Below are 22,398 nucleotides of genomic sequence, written 5' to 3' on the forward strand. Positions count from 1 at the left end.
ACAGGGATTTACTGGGTCTCCGACTATTTTTTCACGTATACTTAAAAATGATCTGGCAGATATCGAACTTCCAGGACATTCAGTGTTAATACAGTATGTGGATGATTTGTTATTAGCAAGTAAAGATTACGAGACATGTTTGAAAGACACTATTTCTCTATGTAACGCTCTTGCTGAGAAAGGACATCGAGCATCTCTGTCCAAGCTCCAGCTGTGTCAACAAGAGGTAAAATATTTGGGGTTTATCTTGAAGGAGGGACACAGATTGATTGATCCAGAACGGGTAAAGATAATTCTTGATATACCCCGCCCTATAACAAAAAAACAACTTAGGGGATTTTTAGGAGCTGTGGGATTTTGCCGACCATGGATCCCCGGGTTGGGAGAACTTACCAAACCTTTAGTTCAGGCGACAAATAAGGAGGAGACAGAGCCTTTGACCTGGAGTCTAGAAAAAGAGAAAGCTTTCATATCTGTAAAAAGGGCATTGGTCTCAGCCCCAGCTCTAGGACTACCAGATTATAGTAAACCATTTGAATTATTCGTTCATGAACGACAGGGAGTAGCAAGTGCAGTACTCACTCAAAAACTAGGTCCTCACCGTAGACCAGTGGCCTATTACTCCACCCAACTAGACGCGGTAATCAAGGGCACTCCAGGATGCATCAGAGCAATAGCAGCTACAGCAGCCCTTATTGAAAAAACACGACCTGTAGTTTTGGGTCACCAAATGACTGTGTATGTGCCACATGAAGTGGAATTGTTAATGAAACAATATGCTACCCAATCACTGTCCCCACAGAGAGCTCACCGCTATGAACTAATAATACTACATGCAGATAATGTTACCTTAAAGAGATGCAACATCTTAAATCCAGCGACGCTATTGCCCCTACCTGAAGATGGAGAGCCTCATCATTCCTGTGAACAGGTGGTTGCCAACTCGAGCAAGCCCCGGGAGGATCTCAAAGACGAACCTTTGGGAAACCCAGACCTAGTTCTGTTTACAGATGGATCATCCTACTATTTGGACGGAAGACGTCATTCAGGCTATGCTGTTACCAACCTCTTTGAGGTACTTGAGGCTAATCCCTTACCTCCGTCTATAAGTGCTCAAGGGGCAGAACTAATAGCATTAACCCAAGCAGCAAAAATGGGTAAGAACCTGCGAGTAAATGTATATACCGACTCAAAATACGCATTCGGAGTGTGTCATGCCACTGGGATGTTATGGAAAGAACGAGGATTTTTTACATCATCAGGAAAGAAAATAGCTAATGGAGAAGAAATACGTAATTTGCTAGAATCAGTTCAACTGCCCAAAGAAATTGCTGTAATACATTGCCCAGCCCATACTAAAAACATTACAGAAATTAGTAAAGGAAATGCTTTAGCTGATGCCGCCGCGAAGGCGGCAGCCCGACAACCTTTGAGAGAATGTATGGTTGCAGTTCCAATGACGGACCAGAGCGAATGGCCAAATTTAATAGACCCCAAAACCATGTATGAGGAAGATTGCTTAGCAGAAGAGAAAAGACAATGGGAAAAGTGGGAAGCAAAACAAGATGATGATGGAATATGGACAATTGGAGGAAAGCCAATTCTACCAAAGAAATATGTAATTACTGTAGCTAGGTGGTTCCATGATAAAGCTCATGGAGGAGCAGAGGAGGTAGCCAACCAGGTACAAAAGGTATGGGCAGCTCCAGGAATTTACGCTGCTGCAAAAAGAATAACCAACAGCTGCCCGACCTGCCAAAAGTTCTCAAGCAGCAAACCAAGCTCAGAGTTAGGGGGACAACCATGGGCCTACTTCCCTTTTCAAAGGCTACAAGTAGATTATGCGGATATGCCAGCCGCCAATGGGTACAAACATTTGTTAGTGATAGTAGATCAGTTATCGGGCTGGGTAGAGGCTTTCCCAACAAGGAAGGCTGACTCAGGAGGGGTAGTAAAAGCCTTACTAAAAGAAATCATACCCAGGTATGGGGTTCCAGAAGCCATTGATTCCGACAGGGGCGCCCATTTTACAGCAAACATAATCGATCAATTATATAAATCACTAGGAATAGGGAAAAACCTACATACCACCCACAATCTTCAGGACAGGTAGAAAGAATGAACAGAACACTAAAAGAAAAAATAGCAAAAGTATGTACACATACTAACCTAAAATGGCCCGAAGCTCTAAACTTAGCCCTATGGGATGTTCGAAATGCTCCACGACAACCCATAGGGCTAACACCAGCAGAAATTCTCTTCGGAAGACATTTAGCTGTACCAGGGACTTATATCCCAGCTAAGACCAGCCTGTTGGATGGAGATGAACGGCTAACCCAGTATGTCATAGGTATGCAAAAAAGGTTTGAAAATCTTAAAAAGTATGCTCAATGGTATCAATCTACACCACCTGAAATACAAGTGCACGATATACAGCCTGGGGATGAAGTTTTAGTTAAAGTATTTTTACGAAAATCCAAGTTAGAACCTAAATGGGACGGGCCTTATACTGTTTTATTGAGCTCTTATTTTGCTGTTAAAGTTTTAGGAAAGGAAAATTGGATACACCATTCTCATGTTAAACGAGTGGTGAATGACCAAACGAATAATTCCTGAGAAACCTCTTTCACTAACAAGAAGAAGAAGAAGCAAATGAAGTGGAACGCTGCATTACTCTTGGTACTATTGATCTGAGTAACTGTGACAGCACGCACCTCACAGGATGGCAGACAGAAGTATTGTGCTCATATTACTATTCCAAACACTGACAGTACTGTTCCTCTTAATCTGTGGTCAAAGAACCTTAGAATGGCCATGGTCCCAGGCTCATGTTAAGCATACCGGAAGTATGGGACTAAGATCTAATAAAGACTTGAACCTCGTAACTGTAGTCATGAGTGGAGCTGAAGTATGCTTAGAAAATGAATGGAGCTGGGATAGTATTAACCGACTTCCTCAACTCCTGGGAAAGACAGGACAGGAAATAAAGATAGGATGCCGGGTGGTCAATGGGTCCACCCATAAAAAGGTAAATCAAATCTCTGTGACTGAAGTCAAATCAAACAAGAGAGGAAAGAAAAATTGTGCTACTGAAAGATTGGACTGTTGGTACAATTTTACTCTAGTACAACCTGTTTTTGTAGTTTGTCTCTGGGCTCACCATAGTGTGGGATTATCATTTAAATTCAAAATAGGCATCATGGAGCTCAATACAACATCCGCCCCGACTGTAACTGTTTCCCCCAGCATAAATACCTCTACTATTATAAAGGATAAGAAAATTCTATCCCCACTGATTTCCAAAATTGGACCATATGTGATTAAAAATACAGGCCAACAACAAGTGTTATTTAATCCATCATGGTCTCTTAAACGAATAGAACTGTTAATGCAAATTAATATCTCTACAATCAAACCAGCTTGTTCACCATTCCTAAGAACGTCCTATACAGGATGGTTAGCATGGCTACGTGGACGAACCCTCGCCTCTTCAAGACGAACAAGGAGAGATGTAACCGGTATCATAGGAACAGGATTGGGAGTCTTAAATAGTATAGATGCCGAGGTACTCGTAAATAAATTGAGCACAACAACAAGTGACTTAAACAAATTAGAACACCCATTACGGTCCTCCCTATTAGCACTGGGAACTAACCAATGGCTGTTGTCTGATGTATTGCCTCAGTGGGAAGGAATTAACGAAAGGGACCACCAATTGATTGTGGATGCACTTGGTGCAGTCCAAATTAATGTTTCTCTAGCTCTCAGTTGTATCCAAGCGCAACTGTGGATGCAATCTATGGTAGCAGCAATCATAAGGGAAGGTGAAGAGGGCACCTTACCCACTGAAATCCGAAAGGTAATTTGGGATAATGCAACTAAATTTGAAAAAGAATTCCAGTCCTGGTGGTACTTAGTCAATTTTACTTATAACCCCATCGATAATAAGGCCACAGCTTTTGTCTTAACAATACGCAATGCTTCGGTATACACCATATACCCGATCATTGCGCTGGGATTAAGCCACAATGGGACTATACTCTATCCGATAGAACATAGAGTATGGGCTCAACGAAACAGAAACAAATGGCAAACTGTTGATGTTAACGCATGTGTTGTACGGGAACAACAAGGATTTATTTGTGAGAGTAATACCATCAAAGCTCAAGACATTTGTCTTGATACAGAACAAAATGTTTGTCATTTTGAAATACACCCTGATGAAACCCCTGAAACTGTACTTGTATATATTGGAAAAGGGTGTGTCTGTATGAGAACTCTCTGTAATCTTATATTCATAGATAACATTACTGTAGACACAAGTAATCATTCAAATATTTGTGTTTGTAATTTTTCTAAAGTTATGGGCTGTGACTTTAATTCTTCAGCTCCTGTTGTGTCTCATCAATTAATACAATCTAATTATACCTTAAGTCAAGATTTATTACCTACCCCCATCGGAATGAACCTTACATTGGTACAGAAACTACTACAACATGATGACCTGTGTCAACTGTTAAAACGCATCCGAAATAATGGACAAAAAACTCTAATCACTGTTCATCATGATGCAGAAGAGATACTCCATATCTTGGAAAGAGTGAAGAAGAATGGAGAATATCATTGGTGGGAGACTCTTCTGGGATGGTCACCAACTGCAACAGGGATCTATAATCACATGTTGCACCCAGTAATAGTTATGTTAAGTTTGACCATGTTATGCCTATTGCTTACAACCATATTGTATATAAGATTATGGAGAGTGATAGTACGCCTCGAAAGGCTTCGAGAACTCTGCTTAACATATTAGCAGGGATGCTTAATAAAAACAAAGGGAGGACTGTTAGAGAATATTGAACTGAAGCTGTCTAGAATTAATTGCTTAGCATAACTTGCTTAGCATTAGTAGCTAAATTTGCTGAAGCCTTAGGCCTCAGGCTGTGAACTTGCTGTGAACTTTTACTTAGATAAGTAAAAGGGGGCCCCAGAGCCGGTTCAAGCTGGAGGGATAAAGAAGTTACATGGACAGCAGGAGTAGCCAACCTTGAAGATAAGCAGCGGCCTGCCTAGAGACAATGAAGGGGCCCAGTGAAGAAGGGGAAGAACCGAGACCTAACTATTACTATTGGTCCAAACTATCGCTTAAGGGGTGGGGAATTTAGATTGTAAGGGTATAATTCCCCAGGGATTTCTTTGTTCAGGGTCCCTCTTTGGAGGCACCCAGCTCGAGCTGTAATTACCACACGTATGTCATTAAATTTTATTTTTCTTCAATCTGACTTCAAACTTCTGCCTCAGCAGGAACCTAGGGTTGGACCCTGTTATGGAGGCCGGCGAGCCTGATTTTCCATAACACTAGCACTGGCCTATCAGGCACTGAGACACAAGTGACCTCACAACCACAAACAGCAGCCATGCAACTAGCACTGGCCTATCAGGCACTGAGCCACAAGTCACCTCACAACCATAAACTGCAGCCACATGACCAGCACTGGCCTATCAGGCACTGACACACAAGTGACCTCACAAACACAAACAGCAGACATGGGCGTAGCACTGGCCTATCAGGCACTGAGACACAAGTGACCTCACAACCACAAACAGCAGCCACATGACCAGCACTGGCCTATCAGGCACTGAGCCACAAGTGACCTCACAACCACAAACAGCAGCCACATGACCAGCACTGGCCTATCAGGCACTGAGACACAAGTGACCTCACAACCACAAACAGCAGCCTTGGGCCTAGCACTGGCCTATCAGGCACTGAGCCACAAGTGACCTCACAACCACAAACAGCAGCCACATGACCAGCACTGGCCTATCAGGCACTGAGCCACAAGTGACCTCACAACCACAAACAGCAGCCACATGACCAGCACTGGCCTATCAGGCACTCAGACACAAGTGACCTCACAAACACAAACAGCAGCCATGCAACTAGCACTGGCCTATCAGGCACTGAGCCACAAGTGACCTCACAAACACAAACAGCAGCCACATGACCAGCACTGGCCTATCAGGCATTGAGACACAAGTGACCTCACAACCACAAACTGCAGCCATGCAACTAGCACTGGCCTATCAGGCACTGAGCCACAAGTGACCTCACAACCACAAACTGCACCCACATGACCAGCACTGGCCTATCAGGCACTGACACACAAGTGACCTCACAAACACAAATAGCAGCCACATGACCAGCACTGGCCTATCAGGCACAGAGCCACAAGTGACCACACAACCACAAACAGCAGCCATGCAACTAGCACTGGCCTATCAGGCACTGACACACAAGTGACCTCACAACTGAAAACAGCAGCCATGGGCCTACCACTGGCCTATCAGGCACTGAGCCACAAGTGACCTCACAAACACGAACAGCAGCCATGGGCCTAGCACTGGCCTATCAGGCACTGAGCCACAAGTGACCTCACAACCACAAACAGCAGCCACATGACCAGCACTGGCCTATAAGGCACTGAGACACAAGTGACCTCACAACCACAAACTGCAGCCATGCAACTAGCACTGGCCTATCAGGCACTGAGCCACAAGTGACCTCACAACCACAAACAGCAGCCATGGGCCTAGCACTGGCCTATCAGGCACTGAAACACAAGTGACCTCACAACCACAAACAGCAGCCACATGACCAGCACTGGCCTATAAGGCACTGAGACACAAGTGACCTCACAACCACAAACTGCAGCCATGCAACTAGCACTGGCCTATCAGGCACTGAGCCACAAGTGACCTCACAACCACAAACAGCAGCCATGCAACTAGCACTGGCCTATCAGGCACTGAATGAAAAGTGACCTCACAAACACAAACAGCAGCCATATGACCAACACTGGCCTATCAGGCACTGAGGTACAAGTGACATCAAAACCACAAACTGCAGCCATGGGCCTAGCACTGGCCTATCAGGCACTGAGACACAAGTGACCTCACAAACACAAAATGCAGCCATGCAACTAGCACTGGCCTATCAGGCACTGAGCCACAAGTGACCTCACAACCACAAACAGCAGCCACATGACCAACACTGGCCTATCAGGCACTGAGGCACAAGTGACCTCACAACCACAAACAGCAGCCATGGGCCTAGCACTGCCCTATCAGGCACTGACACACAAGTGACCTCACACCCACAAACAGCAGCCATGCGCCTAGCACTGGCCTATCAGGCACTGAGCCACAAGTGACCTCACAACTGAAAAGATCTGCTATGGGCCTAGCACTGGCCTATCAGGCACAGAGCCACAAGTGACCTCACAACCACAAACTGCAGCCAGGCAACTAGCACTGGCCTATCAGGCACTGAGCCACAAGTGACCTCAAAAACACAAACAGCAGCCATGCAACTAGCACTGGCCTATCAGGCACTGACACACAAGTGACCTCACAAACACAAATAGCAGCCACATGACCAGCACTGGCCTATCAGGCACAGAGCCACAAGTGACCACACAACCACAAACAGCAGCCCTGCAACTAGCACTGGCCTATCAGGCACTGAGGCACAAGTGACCTCACAACCACAAACAGCAGCCATGGGCCTAGAACTGGCCTATCAGGCACTGACACACAAGTGACCTCACAAACACAAACAGCAGCCATGGGCCTAGCACTGGCCTATGAGGCACTGAGCCACAAGTGACCTCACAACCACAAACAGCAGACACATGACCAGCACTGGCCTATCAGGCACTGACACACAAGTGACCTCACAACCACAAACTGCAGCCATGCAACTAGCACTGGCCTATCAGGCACTGAGACACAAGTGACCTCACAACTGAAAACAGTAGCCATGGGCCTAGCACTGGCCTATCAGGCACTGAGCCACAAGTGACCTCACAACCACAAACAGCAGCCACATCCTAGCACTGGCCTATCAGGCACTGAGCCAGAAGTCACCTCACAACCACAAACAGCAGCCATGCAACTAGCACTGGCCTATCAGGCACTGAGCCACAAGTGACCTCACAACCACAAACTGCAGCCATGCAACTAGCACTGGCCTATCAGGCACTGAGCCACAAGTGACCTCACAACCACAAACTGCAGACATGCAACTAGCACTGGCCTATCAGGCACTGAGCCACAAGTGACCTCACAACCACAAACAGCAGCCACATGACCAGCACTGGCCTATCAGGCACTGACACACAAGTGACCTCACAACCACAAGCAGCAGCCATGCAACTAGCACTGGCCTATCAGGCACTGAGCCACAAGTGACCTCACAACCACAAACAGCAGCCACATGACCAGCACTGGCCTATCAGGCATTGAGCCACAAGTGACCTCACAACCACAAACAGCAGCCTTGGGCCTAGCACTGGCCTATCAGGCACTGACACTCAAGTGACCTCACAACTGAAAATATCTGCAATGGACCTAGCACTGGCCTATCAGGCACTGACACACAAGTGACCTCACAACCACAAACAGCAGCCACATGACCAGCACTGGCCTATCAGGCACTGACACACAAGTGACATCACAACCACAAACAGCAGCCATGCAACTAGCACTGGCCTATCAGGCACTGAGCCACAAGTGACCTCACAACCACAAACAGCAGCCACATGACCAGCACTGGCCTATCAGGCACTGAGCCACAAGTGACCTCACAACCACAAACAGCAGCCACATGACCAGCACTGGCATATCAGGCACTGAGCCACAAGTGACCTCACAACCACAAACAGCAGCCACATGACCAGCACTGGCATATCAGGCACTGAGCCACAAGTGACCTCACAACCACAAACAGCAGCCACATGACCAGCACTGGCCTATAAGGCACTGAGCCACAAGTGACCTCACAAACACAAACAGCAGCCACATGACCAGCACTGGCCTATCGGGCACTGAGCCACAAGTGACCTCACAAACACAAACAGCAGCCACATGACCAGCACTAGCCTATCAGGCAGTCAGCCACAAGTGACCTCACAACCACAAACAGCAGCCACATGACCAGCACTGGCCTATCAGGCATTGAGCCACAAGTGACCTCACAACCACAAACAGCAGCCTTGGGCCTAGCACTGGCCTATCAGGCACTGAAACACAAGTGACCTCACAACTGAAAATATCTGCAATGGACGTAGCACTGGCCTATCAGGCACTGAGACACAAGTGACCTCACAACCACAAACAGCAGCCATGCAACTAGCACTGGCCTATCAGGCACTGAGCCACAAGTGACATCACAAACACAAACAGCAGCCACATCCTAGCACTGGCCTATCAGGCACTGACGCACAAGTGACCTCACAACCACAAGCAGCAGCCTTGGGCCTAGCACTGGCCTATTAGGCACTGAGGCACAAGTGACCTCACAACCACAAACTGCAGCCATGCAACTAGCACTGGCCTATCAGGCACTGAGACACAAGTGACATCACAACCACAAACTGCAGCCATGCAACTAGCACTGGCCTATCAGGCACTGAGCCACAAGTGAGCTAACAACCAGAAAAAACAGCCATGGGCCTAGCACTGGCCTATCAGGCACTGACACACAAGTGACCTCACAACCACAAACAGTAGCCACATCCTAGCACTGGCCTATCAGGCACTGACACACAAGTGACCTCACAACCACAAGCAGCATTCATGCAACTGGCACTGGCCTATCAGGCACTGACACACAAGTGACCTAACAACCAGAAAAAACAGCCATGGGCCTAGCACTGGCCTATCAGGCACTGAGACACAAGTGACCTCACAACCACAAACAGCAGCCACATCCTAGCACTGGCCTATCAGGCACTGAGACACAAGTGACCTCACAACCACAAACAGCATTCATGCAACTGGCACTGGCCTATCAGGCACTGAGCCACAAGTGACCTCACAAACACAAACAGCAGCCACATGACCAGCACTGGCCTATCAGGCACTGACACACAAGTGACATCACAACCACAAACAGCAGCCACATGAGCAGCACTGGCCTATCAGGCACAGAGCCACAAGTGACCTCACAACCACAAACAGCAGCCATGTGCTTGATGCTGTCTAATCAGATACTGAAGCAATAGACACCTCACAAGTACAAAAAGGACCAATGTGGCTGCCAGTCACCTAGCAGATACTGTGGCCGAATGACTCCACAAACATAAACAGCAGGAATATGCAGCAAGCTGCACTGTCAGGTGCTGAGGCTGAAGTGACCTCACCATCAGCCATGAAGCCATATAGCTGCTCCTGGTCTGTTCGGCACTGAGGCACAATTGCCCTAATCCAGCACAAACAGCAGCAATGTGCATGCTGATCGGCAGTCACATACTGATACACAACTGACCACAAAAGCACAAACAGCAGCAATGGGCCTGCTCCCGGTTTATGAGGCTTTGAGACACAAGGCACCTCACCATCATCACCAAAGCTATGGCCATGCTGTTGGCCTACCAGCTGCAGAGGCACAACTCACCTCACAAGTGCAAATGGCATCAACCTGCCTGCTGCTGCCCTATCTGGTACTGAGTCACAAGGGATCTTAAAAGTGCAAACCTTCACAGAGGAGAAGCTCACCTGGGCCACTCTCACGTCCCTCGATTACGCTGTTATCACTCCATACAGAACAGTCTTCTGCAAACGGCTTTCATCTCCTGGCAAGACTCTCTCCAGCTCATCGGACAGCTCCACTCTGCCACCCTGGCGACAAATCACAAAAGGGAACGATTGGTCTTGCTCTTCCTTTAGTACCATCAAGTCCCAGCTGGGAGCCTTTGCACTGCAGCACCTACACAATGGCAGCAGGATGCCACTTCCATTTCTAGTGCATTTCTAGGGACAGAGATCAGCTGAGGCAGCAGCTCCACTGCAAAGGGTTTCCCACACTGTCACATCAGCTCAGCACTGCACCAGCCATCAACCTGATGCCAGACCTCTGCTCTGCCACCTACTCTACAAACACACTGTCTCGGCCCCACACACCTGGCTATTCTCCTCAATACAACCAAGTGCCAGCAAGAAGAGATGCATGCAGGACACTCACCACTTGCACACTCCCCAGCCACTGCTCTGCTCGCTGCCTTCCCTTGGCTCCTCAACCCAGACACACAGGGAAGCTCTTGCGGTAACACCACAAGGTGGCCAAGGCACTCTAGGCTCACAAGGCCTCTGCAAATGAGCAGCACAAGATCAGGCAGGGACAGAGATGGCTCCATGGACAATGCTGCTCTTTTCAGAGGGAAGGAGCTGGCTTGCTTTGGGCACAGCACGCTGCTGCTTTCCACTTCCATCCCCTCACGAACATCCAGCTAGGGATGGGGGCATGGGGATTTTCTGTAGTAATACAAAAGATACAGATACAACGCAAAAACAGCTGAGAGTCCTGAAGGCCTCCTGAGCTCAAAGTAAACTCCCTTCCTTTCCTTTACTTACTTGCACAAAGAGCCCTGGGGAAGGGGAAAAGGGTGCAGAGGCTTTGACATGAGGCCCAAGCAATGAGACAGCCCCACACTGGACGGCTGCTGAAATGACAGCTCTCCTGGCTGCGCAGCCTCTGCAGCAGCAGTCCCGGCTCCACAGCTGAGTTCACAGAGCACTGAGGGCTGGGTGCCACGGGCAACCTGGCCCTGCGCACATCTTCACCCCTCGCAGAGCCAGCAGCCCAAGAACTCTGAGACTTCCTCAGGTCAAGCCACAGAGGCTTTGGGGCACTCACACAAAGGCACTCAGGAGATGCTGGCATCTATTATAAGGGTCTTGGACTCATCCTATATGGCACCACAACCTTCGAGGAAAAAGAGGGGGCACAACAGCATTTGCTGAGCGGGCTGGCAGTAACAGCAAATGTGGGACGTGGAATTTGCAGCACAGCAGAGGTACCAGGAGGTGAACCCACACCCCAAGTCACCAAGGAAAGCCAGGCGCATTTATGGAAGCCTTCACATCCATACGTAGCCTCAGCTCATTCACTTGCAGCTGCTTTCACAGAGGGCTCACGATGTTGGCCAAGATGTTGACAGGTACACGGACACACCCTGGCATCCTGCCTCTATCCTCAGGGGCTCTAGGACTGCACTGAGAACCTCCATGAGTGGAGCAACCTAGAAAGAAAGAAAGAATCGGAGTGTTACTCTCAGTTCTGCTGGCCTTACATAGTCACAACAGTCAGGGGCCAATGTCTCCTCTCTGTGCTGAACAGTATTGGTGAGAGCACAGCCAGCAGATCCACCGAGATGTTCCACCCCTCTTTTTGGCACAGGTGAGACCATGTCTGTATACCAGTGCTCGTTTGGGAGACATCATTCAGACCTTGCAAGAAAATCTCGCAAGCTCCCTGCTGTTTTGACAGGGGCAAGTTCTAAAGCACACACAGCCTGGCAATAAGAGATTACTAACACCACTGCTCACACCAGCACTACATTCATTTAGCAGCCTCAGAAGTCTAGCTGGACTCCCTAGCTCACCGGGAGGAGGCTGCAAGCTTCTACTTAGCAACAAGTAGAATGGCAAACTCCATGTCCATGTTTCCACAGAACATCATCCACATTTGAAATGTAGCAATACTAACTCAAGATGATGGAGTGGAACAAAATGTGTGTCAGATCATGTGGAACATCTACTTCTGCTTGATTAATTAGTTGCATTTCTGTATTGCTGGAGAGCTCTGCAGGGGTCAAGCCCTCCTCTGAGCACACACAACAAACCCAGAACTGACCTCACCACCACCACCCAAGACATCTGTCTTCTCCTCACCTCTCAGCTGCTCACATAGAGGTGACCTCACAAGTCCATAACCCCACCACATGCCTGCTGATGGCCTATGCCCTTCAGAGACAGAACTTTCCTCCAAATAACTTCCCCAGCCATCAACTACTGCTCGCCTAGCAGCTACTCTGACAAAAGAGACCTCACAAGCAACGCCCATGCCTAACTGCCTGCTGCTGGCCTAGCAGGCACTCAGAAAGACATCACCTCACACTCACCTTCACGGCCAGGTCTCTGTCACTGGCCTAGAAGACTCTGAGACAGAAATTACCTCACTGTAAGTTTCCCAGCCATGAACCAAATCCTGCCTTATCAGCTCCTCAGGCAGAAATGATCTCAAAAACACAGATCCCAGCCACGGACCTGCTGCTGCCCTATCAACCGCTCAGGCAGAAGTGACCTCACAATCACCTTTCCAGACACATCTCTGCTGCTATCCAATCCGTTCAGCACTCACAAGTGACCTCACAATCTACAGCCAAGCCTTCTTCCTCCAGATGGCCTATCAGCTACTCAGGCAGAAGTGACCTCATCATCAACAGCTGAGTCATGTGCCTCCTGCTGGCCTGTCAGCTACTTACAAAGACTTGATTTGACACTGGTGATTTTCTGGCATAGCTCTCACAGACAGTGGTGACCTCTCTACCCACACCCTGACCATGGGGCTGGTGCCACCTGCAGCTCCCCCTGCCTTCCCCCAAGGCTGAGCCAGCTCCTCAGCGGCCTCCCTGATTTACATCGTGGCTTCACAATGCTCACAGTGCACCAAAACACCCATTACGTACTAGTTACTACCCGAAAAAGTAGATTAGCTTTTGCCTAGGTAGTCTCTACATATAGCCCATAAAACTTAGGAATTGGAAAAAGGCCTGCAAGTAATTCTTGGCAACATTTTCGAAAAAGATGATTTCATGGGATGAGAAATTACGACACTGAAGACAGCAGGGCCTCATGCCCCAGGCAGAGGGAGAAGCCTTCCCACAGCTCAGAAGTCTGGTTCCTTCCCCAATGCTCAACAAAACCAGAAAATCCTCCACACGTCAAGGACAACAAGCATTCTCCTATTTTATGCCCTGAACAATTGGAGACACGCGGAAGGACTCAGGCCAGGGCATCTCAGTGAAACCAGCAGAGCCACAATTCAGCAACTCTTCCCCTGACCTAGGAGCATGGAAAGAACAACGGCAAGTGCAAGCATTGGCCAGTCATCAGCTTTCAAGGCCCTTGACAAGCAAAACAGCTCACACTTACAGAGCTCTTCTGCAAACACCCTTCACCCTGCTGCCAGGGTCACAGGTCTCAGGGCAAAGCAAGAGGCAGGGAGCAAAAACAATGGCAAAGGCACGACATGACATTCAGGGACAGCCTCTCTCAGAGCCACTTGGAAATGCCATTTTCACAACAAAAGACACCATTGGGAAGGGCACCTCACGAGGACACCAGCAGCCTGCTCACACTTTGCCCAGCACCTCCCAAACGCAGCTACGAGCAGCACCTGGGGCTGCGCTGGCAGCAGCAGCTCAGGGAAACGCTTTAACAGGGATCCCAGAGCCGCCACAGGGCCAAAGGTTCCTGCCCCCAAACCCCACCGAGCCGCCCCGGCCCAGCTGCTCGCGGCAGGCCGCCACATCTGGCTGCAGGGCAGCTCCCCCCTCTGGCCCACGTCGCTCTGGCCCCTGCTCACGGCCCCACCAGCCCCTGCTGCAGCTCCTGCAGCAAAGCAGCCCCGTCGCCAGCCCCGCTGCCCCGCCCCGGTGGGAGGGCACCCACCGCCATTTCAACGCACCCGCAGCCCCCACCAAACCCATTCGCTTCTCGCCTCCTTTGCTCCCGCTCCTCTTTCACCTCTTTCTTTGACGTTTTTTCCACATACTGGACTGCCATTGGCTGACAGAGCCATCAGTGAAATCAGTGCCCGCCCTCCTCCTCCTGACAGCCAATAGGAGGTCTGCACTGGGGTGATTCCATGGCAACACTGGGCCCTCCTGCCCTGGCGGCCAGCTCCGCCCCCCCCCTCCCCCGCGGTCGGGCGCCATGTTGTGGGCGGCAGCACCTGATCGCGGTGGGGCCTGGGGGCGGGCAGTGCGGGGCCCCGTGGCGCGGCCGCTGTCCCGGCGTGGCTGGGCTGTGCGGCAGGGTCCCCACAGGGCTGCTGGCTGCCCTGCGCCCTGGGGGCCATGCGGGGTGTGGGGGGGGCAGCGCTGGGGCGTGTGCTGGTGGCAGCCCTGGCACCAGCGTGGGGGCCCTGGCAGTGTCCTCTCGCCCCTCCTGCCCTGGCCCCCTGCCCAAGGCAGCCCCCGGGCTCGGCTAGGGAGCGGTGGTGTGGGGTCGTGAGGGGGCTGGGGGAGATGGCTGTGTTGGGCTCACCCCAGCACTGCCCAGCACAGCTCAGAGAAAAATCTTTGGGGTCAGCCAGGACTTGTGCAGTGGGGATGGTGTCCCCCACCTGTTTCCAAGATGCTTTCCCAAACATGCTATCTTTTGGGTGTAGATATATGAGCCCAATTTGCAGGAGGACAGGGGCTGTGGCCATCTCAAGATGGCATCTCTGAGCCCAAAACATGCTCTGGCAAGCTGGAAGCATAAAAGGATGCAGGGGGAAGGAACAGAGGTTTTCCCAAACATGGAGAACTTGAGGCTATTACAAGGTGAAGGTTTCATTATCCTATATGGACATTTCCAGCAGGCCCCTGAGAGCCCTGCTGGAGCTGCAGGACACCCCAGCCTCTGAGATGCAGGACTGCTTTCCTCTCAAAGCCAGATCAAAGTGGAGAACCCAATCCCAGGAAAACCTGACGATGGATTCCCCCCTCCTGTCCTCCCCCTCCCCCCCCGCACACACCCCCACAAGGGGATGGAGCTGGCCCAACAGGAGCCTTGGGGCTCAGGGCAGCCCCAGTCATAGGAAAAAGGAGTCCTGGCTGCCACATTGTCCCCCAAGCCAGAGGGGACCCTGAGGCAGGACTCTTGCTGCAGCCCTCAGCCCTGACCAGCCACCGCCACAGCCCAGGATCCACAGCAGTTTTTGCAGTTAACAGTCTCTGTGCGACACCTCAGGAAGGAGCTCCCAAAGCCCTTACCCTTGGTGGAGAGCTGCAGGAGTGCTGGGAACAAGGAACCTTGGTCTGAGCAGATGATATGGGTCCAGCCTTCCTCCATCTCGCTTGCCCCCTTGCCCTCCGCTCACCTCTCCAGCCGGGGAGGAGGAAGGACTGTCTTCCCATCTTGTCATCCAAAACTCCTCTCCGATGTACCGCTGCTCCTCTGCCTGTTGGCAAGGGGACCCAATGCAGCTCCTGCCCCCCCTCCTTGCCACAGATGACTCCAAAGGGCAGCGGCGGGGAGCATGTGAGGAGTGCCCAGCAGCACCCGGGCCTCACAGGGAAGTGAGGGCCACCCGCCACGACACCAGGTAGACGTCCCTGTGATGTGGCACATCCCACTGTGACCTCAGCTGGTGTCATGTGGGGACTCAGTAGGTCACTGCCATGGAGATGGCACAGCCAGGGAGAGAGCAGAGAGATTTCTCTTCACATCCTGGAAAGCAGTCACCTCCCTTCACCCCAGTTATTTTCCATGATTGATAAATCCTTCAGGAATGTCTCCAGATGGTGTCAAAGGCAATGAAATATCTCAAATGGGGCACTGGAGACATCCCTTCTGCTCCCCTGCACCAACAGGTCTCTGCACTGGGCAGACCTGTGCAGGAATCTGGGGTTTGGGGGTTGGCATTTTTACAGGATCCAAGTCATGTGGGATGAAACAGTGCAAATGTGGCCACAGGCTGAGAAATGCTTTGGTGAGCTTCAAAACAGATTTCTACTGTGGGTCACTCTTTCTGTAGAAGTTGGATGTAGGACAATATGGGTCGGGATGGAGACTTGCTCCTTTAGGCTCCAAAGCAGGCTTTTTGCTTTTAAAAGCCCTCAGCAAGGTTTCTTGGTCTGTGATGCTTGAGATAGGGATGATCTGCCAGAAAAGAGCAAACGTGCCCTTAACACACGTCATCCAGAGGGCTTTCTCCAGGACCCTGCTTCCTGCCAGCCTCCAATACCGTGGGTCAGGCTTGACAGCAAACCTGGGGAAGTTTTCCCATTTCCCATGAAATTTGCCCAGCTTTCCGTCTGACTGAGGCTGGGGAAAGCCATTTCTCATCTCTGGGCTTCAGTTGGTCCTTGTGCTTTTCAGTGTCACTTGGGGCAGTGTTTCTCCCCTGGGTACAGTCCCTGACACCCTGGATACTCCTGGGACCCCGGCTCTCCCCAGGGACTGTGCAGCCCTGGCACCCTGGATCTCCCACATTTTTGACCCTGGGCTTCTCAGGACATGCCCAAACACTGCAGTGCTGCTGTCTGGGTTCCAGTGTGGAGCGTATAAGACAGTGGAATGTCTCAGGACCTGCATTTTGGCTTGTTCAGAAATTTGTGAGATGACCGGCTCCCAGCTCTGCAAATCTTGCAGAAGAGAGACTCCATCCCCCTTGAATACTGTCAGAGATGTGGCTTTCCAAGTCACTGCAAAAGGAAGGACTCGTTTAATTCTTTGGGTTGCTTATTCAGCCTGTGGCAGCCCCTCTATGATGCTGCGATCCCAGCTCTGCACCCTGGGGTCTCTGCCCTTTCTCTCCCCTGTCTCCTGTATGTCCACCCAAAGCCTTCTCTACACACCAGGGGCATGGGAAGTGTTGCTTTAGGGAGCTCCCTTGAAGCTATGACACGTTGTGGAGCTGAAGGCCTGATGGAGGCAAGTCTGGGATGTGGCTGTGCCCCCATTTCCCCTCCTGCTCCCAACCTGAGGATCCAGGAAGGTCTCCGGGGAGAGCAGTGGGTTGGTGTGGATGGGATGGGTTTCTTGTGACATGCTGTGAGTCCTGCCTGGGTTGCTCTGAACACTTCAGAAAATCCGTCTTCTCTAGGGGCTTCCATCGAGGCTTTTGCATGCTTTTGTACAGAAGCACAGCCCGGTCCGGAATCCCCAAGAGCAGCATGGCCCCCACCACAGCCTGGGATCCCCAGGAGCTGTATGGCTCTTCCATTTCCATAGGCCCTGACTAATTTGACAATTTTTAACATCACCTTTACAGCATACTATCTGGACATTGCAACATTGCGACTTTGTGACTCCTCCCATTACTCTTTGTTCACTCACATTCCCAGCTGCTGGTTTGCACTTCAGGGAGTTCAAAGCTTGCTCCATCTTTCAGTAGCCTGTCCCTTTAGCCAAGTCCTTAATTCTCTTTATATCTAGCCTTTCCTGTCTCTCAGAAAGATTTCTAGTATGGCTGTCCCTTGCAGAAAGTGGACCTCATTGGAGGCAGCTTGGACTTAGCATACAGTCAAAGAGTGTCATTCTTTTTTATGAATCTATATCAGGCTTTATTTTTTGTTTCTTTGCAGTTAAAAGAAAATCTTTCTGTGTCTGTTTGCAGCTAGTTTTCTAAGTACAGCAGGTGGGAATTGGGGCAGATGAGCTGTAACATTCAGACTTCACTGGAATAAGGGTAGCTTTTAACCAGAGTGATGTAAGCCCCGGGTGGCTGGTGAGAGAAACAGCAGGGTTGGGGAGATGGGGAGGAAGATTGTCCATACAGTGCCTGACCTCTGAGACACTGCTTTTCCTATATGTCCAGACTTCATCAGGAGACACGCTGGATTGCTATCAGTTGGAGAATGTTGCCTTCACTTATTCTGAAAGCTGAATAATAATAATAATAAACTATAAAAGCAGAAGTACTTGTATATTATTGAAGTCTCCACCTTTTAGCTACACTGTTTCAGAGCAGAAAATTGTAATCGCTGATTACGGGTAGGCAGAGAAAATGTGCAGGTGGCTCTGATGCCATGTAAACACTTCAGGAGCCCTGGGGCGCACTCAAGGGCACACGGAGGGCCCTGGGGTGCACTGAAAGGCACACAGATGGGTCCTGATGGGACCGCAGGGCAGATCACGCACCTTCAGATGCCCCAGAGGTGGCTGTGAGTGCACCGGCTTGCTTGCTTTGCCTTGGGGTTTGCCGCAGGGCCCTGCAAAGCATGCACACTCCCATGCCTCTGTCACCTCCTGCTCTCCAGCTGCATCCACCTCCTCTCCACGGCATCCACGCTCCTCCTCCCGCACTCACGCTGCAGCCCCCACCAGTCCCAGCTGCCCCAGCCTTCCAGGTGAACACAAGAAAAAGCCATTTTTAATAGGGGCATGGGCAAACACAGAAACAGGATTTCCCAGGCAGGTTGTGGAGTCTTCACCCTTGTGCAAGTCCAATGGGATGTGGCCCGGAGCCACCTGCTTGGCTGAACGTGCTCAGCGCAGGGGGCGGACTGGCAATTTGGGAATGCCGAATTCAGAGGTGCTCAGGCCGCGCCGGCCCCTGGGCCTGAGCGCCACCGCTGCCAGGCTCTCCGCAGGCGGGCGCACAAAGCTCGCATGGTGAAGCCTACCGGGGATGCTCTCCTGGGGTCTCGGAGGACGAAGAGCGTGTACGTCCCCACGAAGCGGACCGTGGGGCTGCTGTCATTCTCCAAGCGCTGAAGGACTGTGGTGGGAGGAAGGAGAGTGGTGATCGAGCCCTGTATGAGTGGAGACGCCAGGCCCTTCCTCAAGAGAGGGCCAAGGGGGAGCAGGGCACAAGGGGATCTGTGTGGGCTCAGTGATAGCCCAAATGTCCCCCAAATTCCCTTCAGGAAGGTCTGCAAGAGCCCTCCGGCCTTGCGCAGGGCATGGGCTCTCTCTGCCTGCCCCAAAACATTGGACCTTCTCGAATGCCCCAGAAATTCCCTCTGTCTCCAGGCCTGGCCTCCTCCCACCAAGCCCAGCCAACCCCGCGCGCCCTACGCACGGCTGCACATCTCCTCCAGCTTCTCCCCACACCAGTCCAGGAGCCGCCCAGCGAGCCCTAGGTGCACACAGCCCATCACAAGGTGAGACCCAAGCCAGGGGAGAGGGATTTGGGGCTGGGGAGAGGGACCTGGCACTGAGGAGAGGGACTTGGGGTCTGGGGAGAAGGAGCCAGGCGTTACGGAGAAGCACCTAGGGACTGGGAAGAGGATGCCAGGTGTTGGGGAGAGGGATCCAGGCATTCAGGAGTGGGTGCCAGGAGGTGGGGAGGGGGATGCAGGGGCTTGGGAGAGGGACCTGGTGCTGGGGAGAGGGTCCCAGACATTGAGGAGAGGGACGTGGGCACTTGGAAGAGGGACATGGGGGCTGGGGGGAAGGAGCCAGGCGTTACGGAGAAGCACCTAGGGACTGGGAAGAGGGTCCCATGTGCTGGGGAGAGGGAGCCAGGCATTCAGGAATGGGTGCCAGGAGGTGGGGAGGGGGATGCAGGGGCTTGGGAGAGGGACCTGGTGCTGGGGAGAGGGTCCCAGACATTGAGGAGAGGGACGTGGGCACTTGGAAGAGGGACATGGGGGCTGGGGGGAAGGAGCCAGGCGTTATGGAGAAGCACCTAGGGACTGGGAAGAGGGTCCCATGTGCTGGGGAGAGGGAGCCAGGCATTCAGGAATGGGTGCCAGGAGGTGGGGAGGGGGATGCAGGGGCTTGGGAGAGGGACCTGGTGCTGGGGAGAGGGTCCCAGACATTGAGGAGAGGGACGTGGGCACTTGGAAGAGGGACATGGGGGCTGGGGGGAAGGAGCCAGGCGTTATGGAGAAGCACCTAGGGACTGGGAAGAGGGTCCCATGTGCTGGGGAGAGGGAGCCAGGCATTCAGGAGTGGGGTCTGGGGAGAGGGACCCATGTGCTGGGGAGAGGGATCCAGGCATTCAGGAATGGGTGCCAGGAGGTGGGGAGGGGGATGCAGGGGCTTGGGAGAGGGACCTGGTGCTGGGGAGAGGGTCCCAGACATTGAGGAGAGGGACGTGGGCACTTGGAAGAGGGACATGGGGGCTGGGGGGAAGGAGCCAGGCATTATGGAGAAGGACCTAGGGACTGGGAAGAGGGTCCCACGTGCTGGGGAGAGGGAGCCAGGCATTCAGGAGTGGGGTCTGGGGAGAGGGACCCAGTGCTGGGGAGAGGGTCACACACACTGAGGAGAGGGATGTGCAGGCTGAGAAGGATCTCGGGCTGAGGAGAGGGTCACGGGCACCTGGGGGGTCTCACCGATGAAGTATGTGGCCTGCTCGCGCAGCGGGGTCCACGGATCGTCCAGGTACCGGCTGCTGCAGTGCACGTATTCGCTGGCCATCAGCCCGGCCTTCTGCACCTGCAGAGACCCCCGGTAGAGGTGTTGGCACCGCTGGGCCTGCTCCCCTCCATGGGACACCCGGCCCCTCTCTAGGACAGGCGTTGGCAACACTGGGGCCATCCCCCCCTCCCAGGAGAGGCGTGGGCACAACCGGGACGGGGCTGGTCCAGCTGGGACAGGTGTTGTCACTGATGGAAAAGGTGCTGGCACAGAAGGGACAATGGCTGACGCCTCCAGGACATGGGTTGGCACCTCCAGGACATGGGTTGGCACCTCCAGGACAGGGGCTGGCACTACTGGGGCAGGGGCTGGCTCCCAGAAGAGGTGCTGGCCACATCGGGACAGGGGCCAGCACCTCCAGGACAGGCCTGGCACTGCTGGGGCCTCCTCACCAGGTACGCGCCAATGCGCCAGATCTGCGCTGTCTCGGCCAGCTTCCGGAGCTGCCTCCAGCCGAGGAGCTTTGCGGCATCCATGAGGGCTGCCTGGGCAGCCTGGGGAGGAGCGAGGAGACGGGTGATGGCACCACGGCCAGGCCAGGGATGGCCCCCGGCCGCTGCCCACAGTGTCCCCCAGTCGGCCGTATGGTCCGCCACGGTGCCCTGTACCTGTGCCATGCCGGGGTGTGGGTCAATGAGATGGAGGAAGAGGGGCAGCAGCCCCAGGCGCGCCAGCTGCTTCATCTGCTGCCTCTCCCTGCCTACCGCCCGGCCCAGCAGCTCCCCAAAGAGCCGCATGGCCAGCTCCCGCACCACACCGACCTCCTGCTGGGGCAAGCGTGGCAACCTCAGCAGTGGTGGTGGTGGGGGGAACCAAAACGGACCCCCAACCAGCTCCCTGCCACCATCCTCACGTTGGGGAAGAGGTACAGGAGGTCGTGGGCCAGATGCACAATGAGGTGGCCACTTTGCCGTGGGTCAGCGTGGCACAACACGTTGCGCAGCACCGCCAGCGCCTTGGCGTTCATCTCCCCGTCAGCGTCCTGCAGCTGCTCCACCACGTGCAGGATCAACTTCTGCATCTTCCTTGCCTGCAGGGAGACGTGCAGCATTTTCCTCAGACCACTGATGGGGGAAACGCTCTGGACACAGGCACCGGCGGCAAGCGCTCGCTCACCGTGGCGGGTCTCTCGGAGAGGAAGAGGAGGCCACGGAGCGCCAGCCAGCGCATGACCTGGCGCTCATTGCCCAGCCGCGCCCGGCACAGGCTCAGCGCCATCTCCTCGGCCGCCGCGCACAGATCAGGGCACTGCAGCAGCTGCAACGGCACAGGGCCAGGGTGGCACCAGGACCGGTGGGCACACCTAGGACCGGGACCTCGGCACGTGGCATGGCATTCCCACTGCCACCTCCCGTTTGGCCCCAGACCCAGACCCTAGTCCTTGTCCTCATCCTCATCCCCCGGCCCTGGCCATGGCCCCATGTCCCCAGCCCGGGCCGCAGACCCTCATCTCCGGCCCCATCTGAATCCCCT

General features: G+C 52.6%; 1 protein-coding gene and 1 pseudogene across 1 annotated transcript; one reads left to right on the forward strand and one right to left on the reverse strand.

Moving 5' to 3' along the window:
* LOC136993807 (antigen WC1.1-like) overlaps positions 1-22,398 on the reverse strand; it is a 1,003,008-nt pseudogene that overhangs the window by 593,855 nt on the left and 386,755 nt on the right.
* On the forward strand, positions 950-5,274 carry LOC136993819 (uncharacterized). Its single transcript, XM_067308765.1, has 2 exons — positions 950-1,075; positions 2,543-5,274. The coding sequence occupies exon 2, from the start codon at positions 2,723-2,725 to the stop codon at positions 4,808-4,810; it is 2,088 nt and encodes a 695-aa protein (XP_067164866.1). The 5' UTR covers positions 950-1,075; positions 2,543-2,722; the 3' UTR covers positions 4,811-5,274.

This window comes from Apteryx mantelli, chromosome 20 (genome assembly GCF_036417845.1).
Source record: "Apteryx mantelli isolate bAptMan1 chromosome 20, bAptMan1.hap1, whole genome shotgun sequence".
Taxonomy (NCBI): domain Eukaryota; kingdom Metazoa; phylum Chordata; class Aves; order Apterygiformes; family Apterygidae; genus Apteryx; species Apteryx mantelli.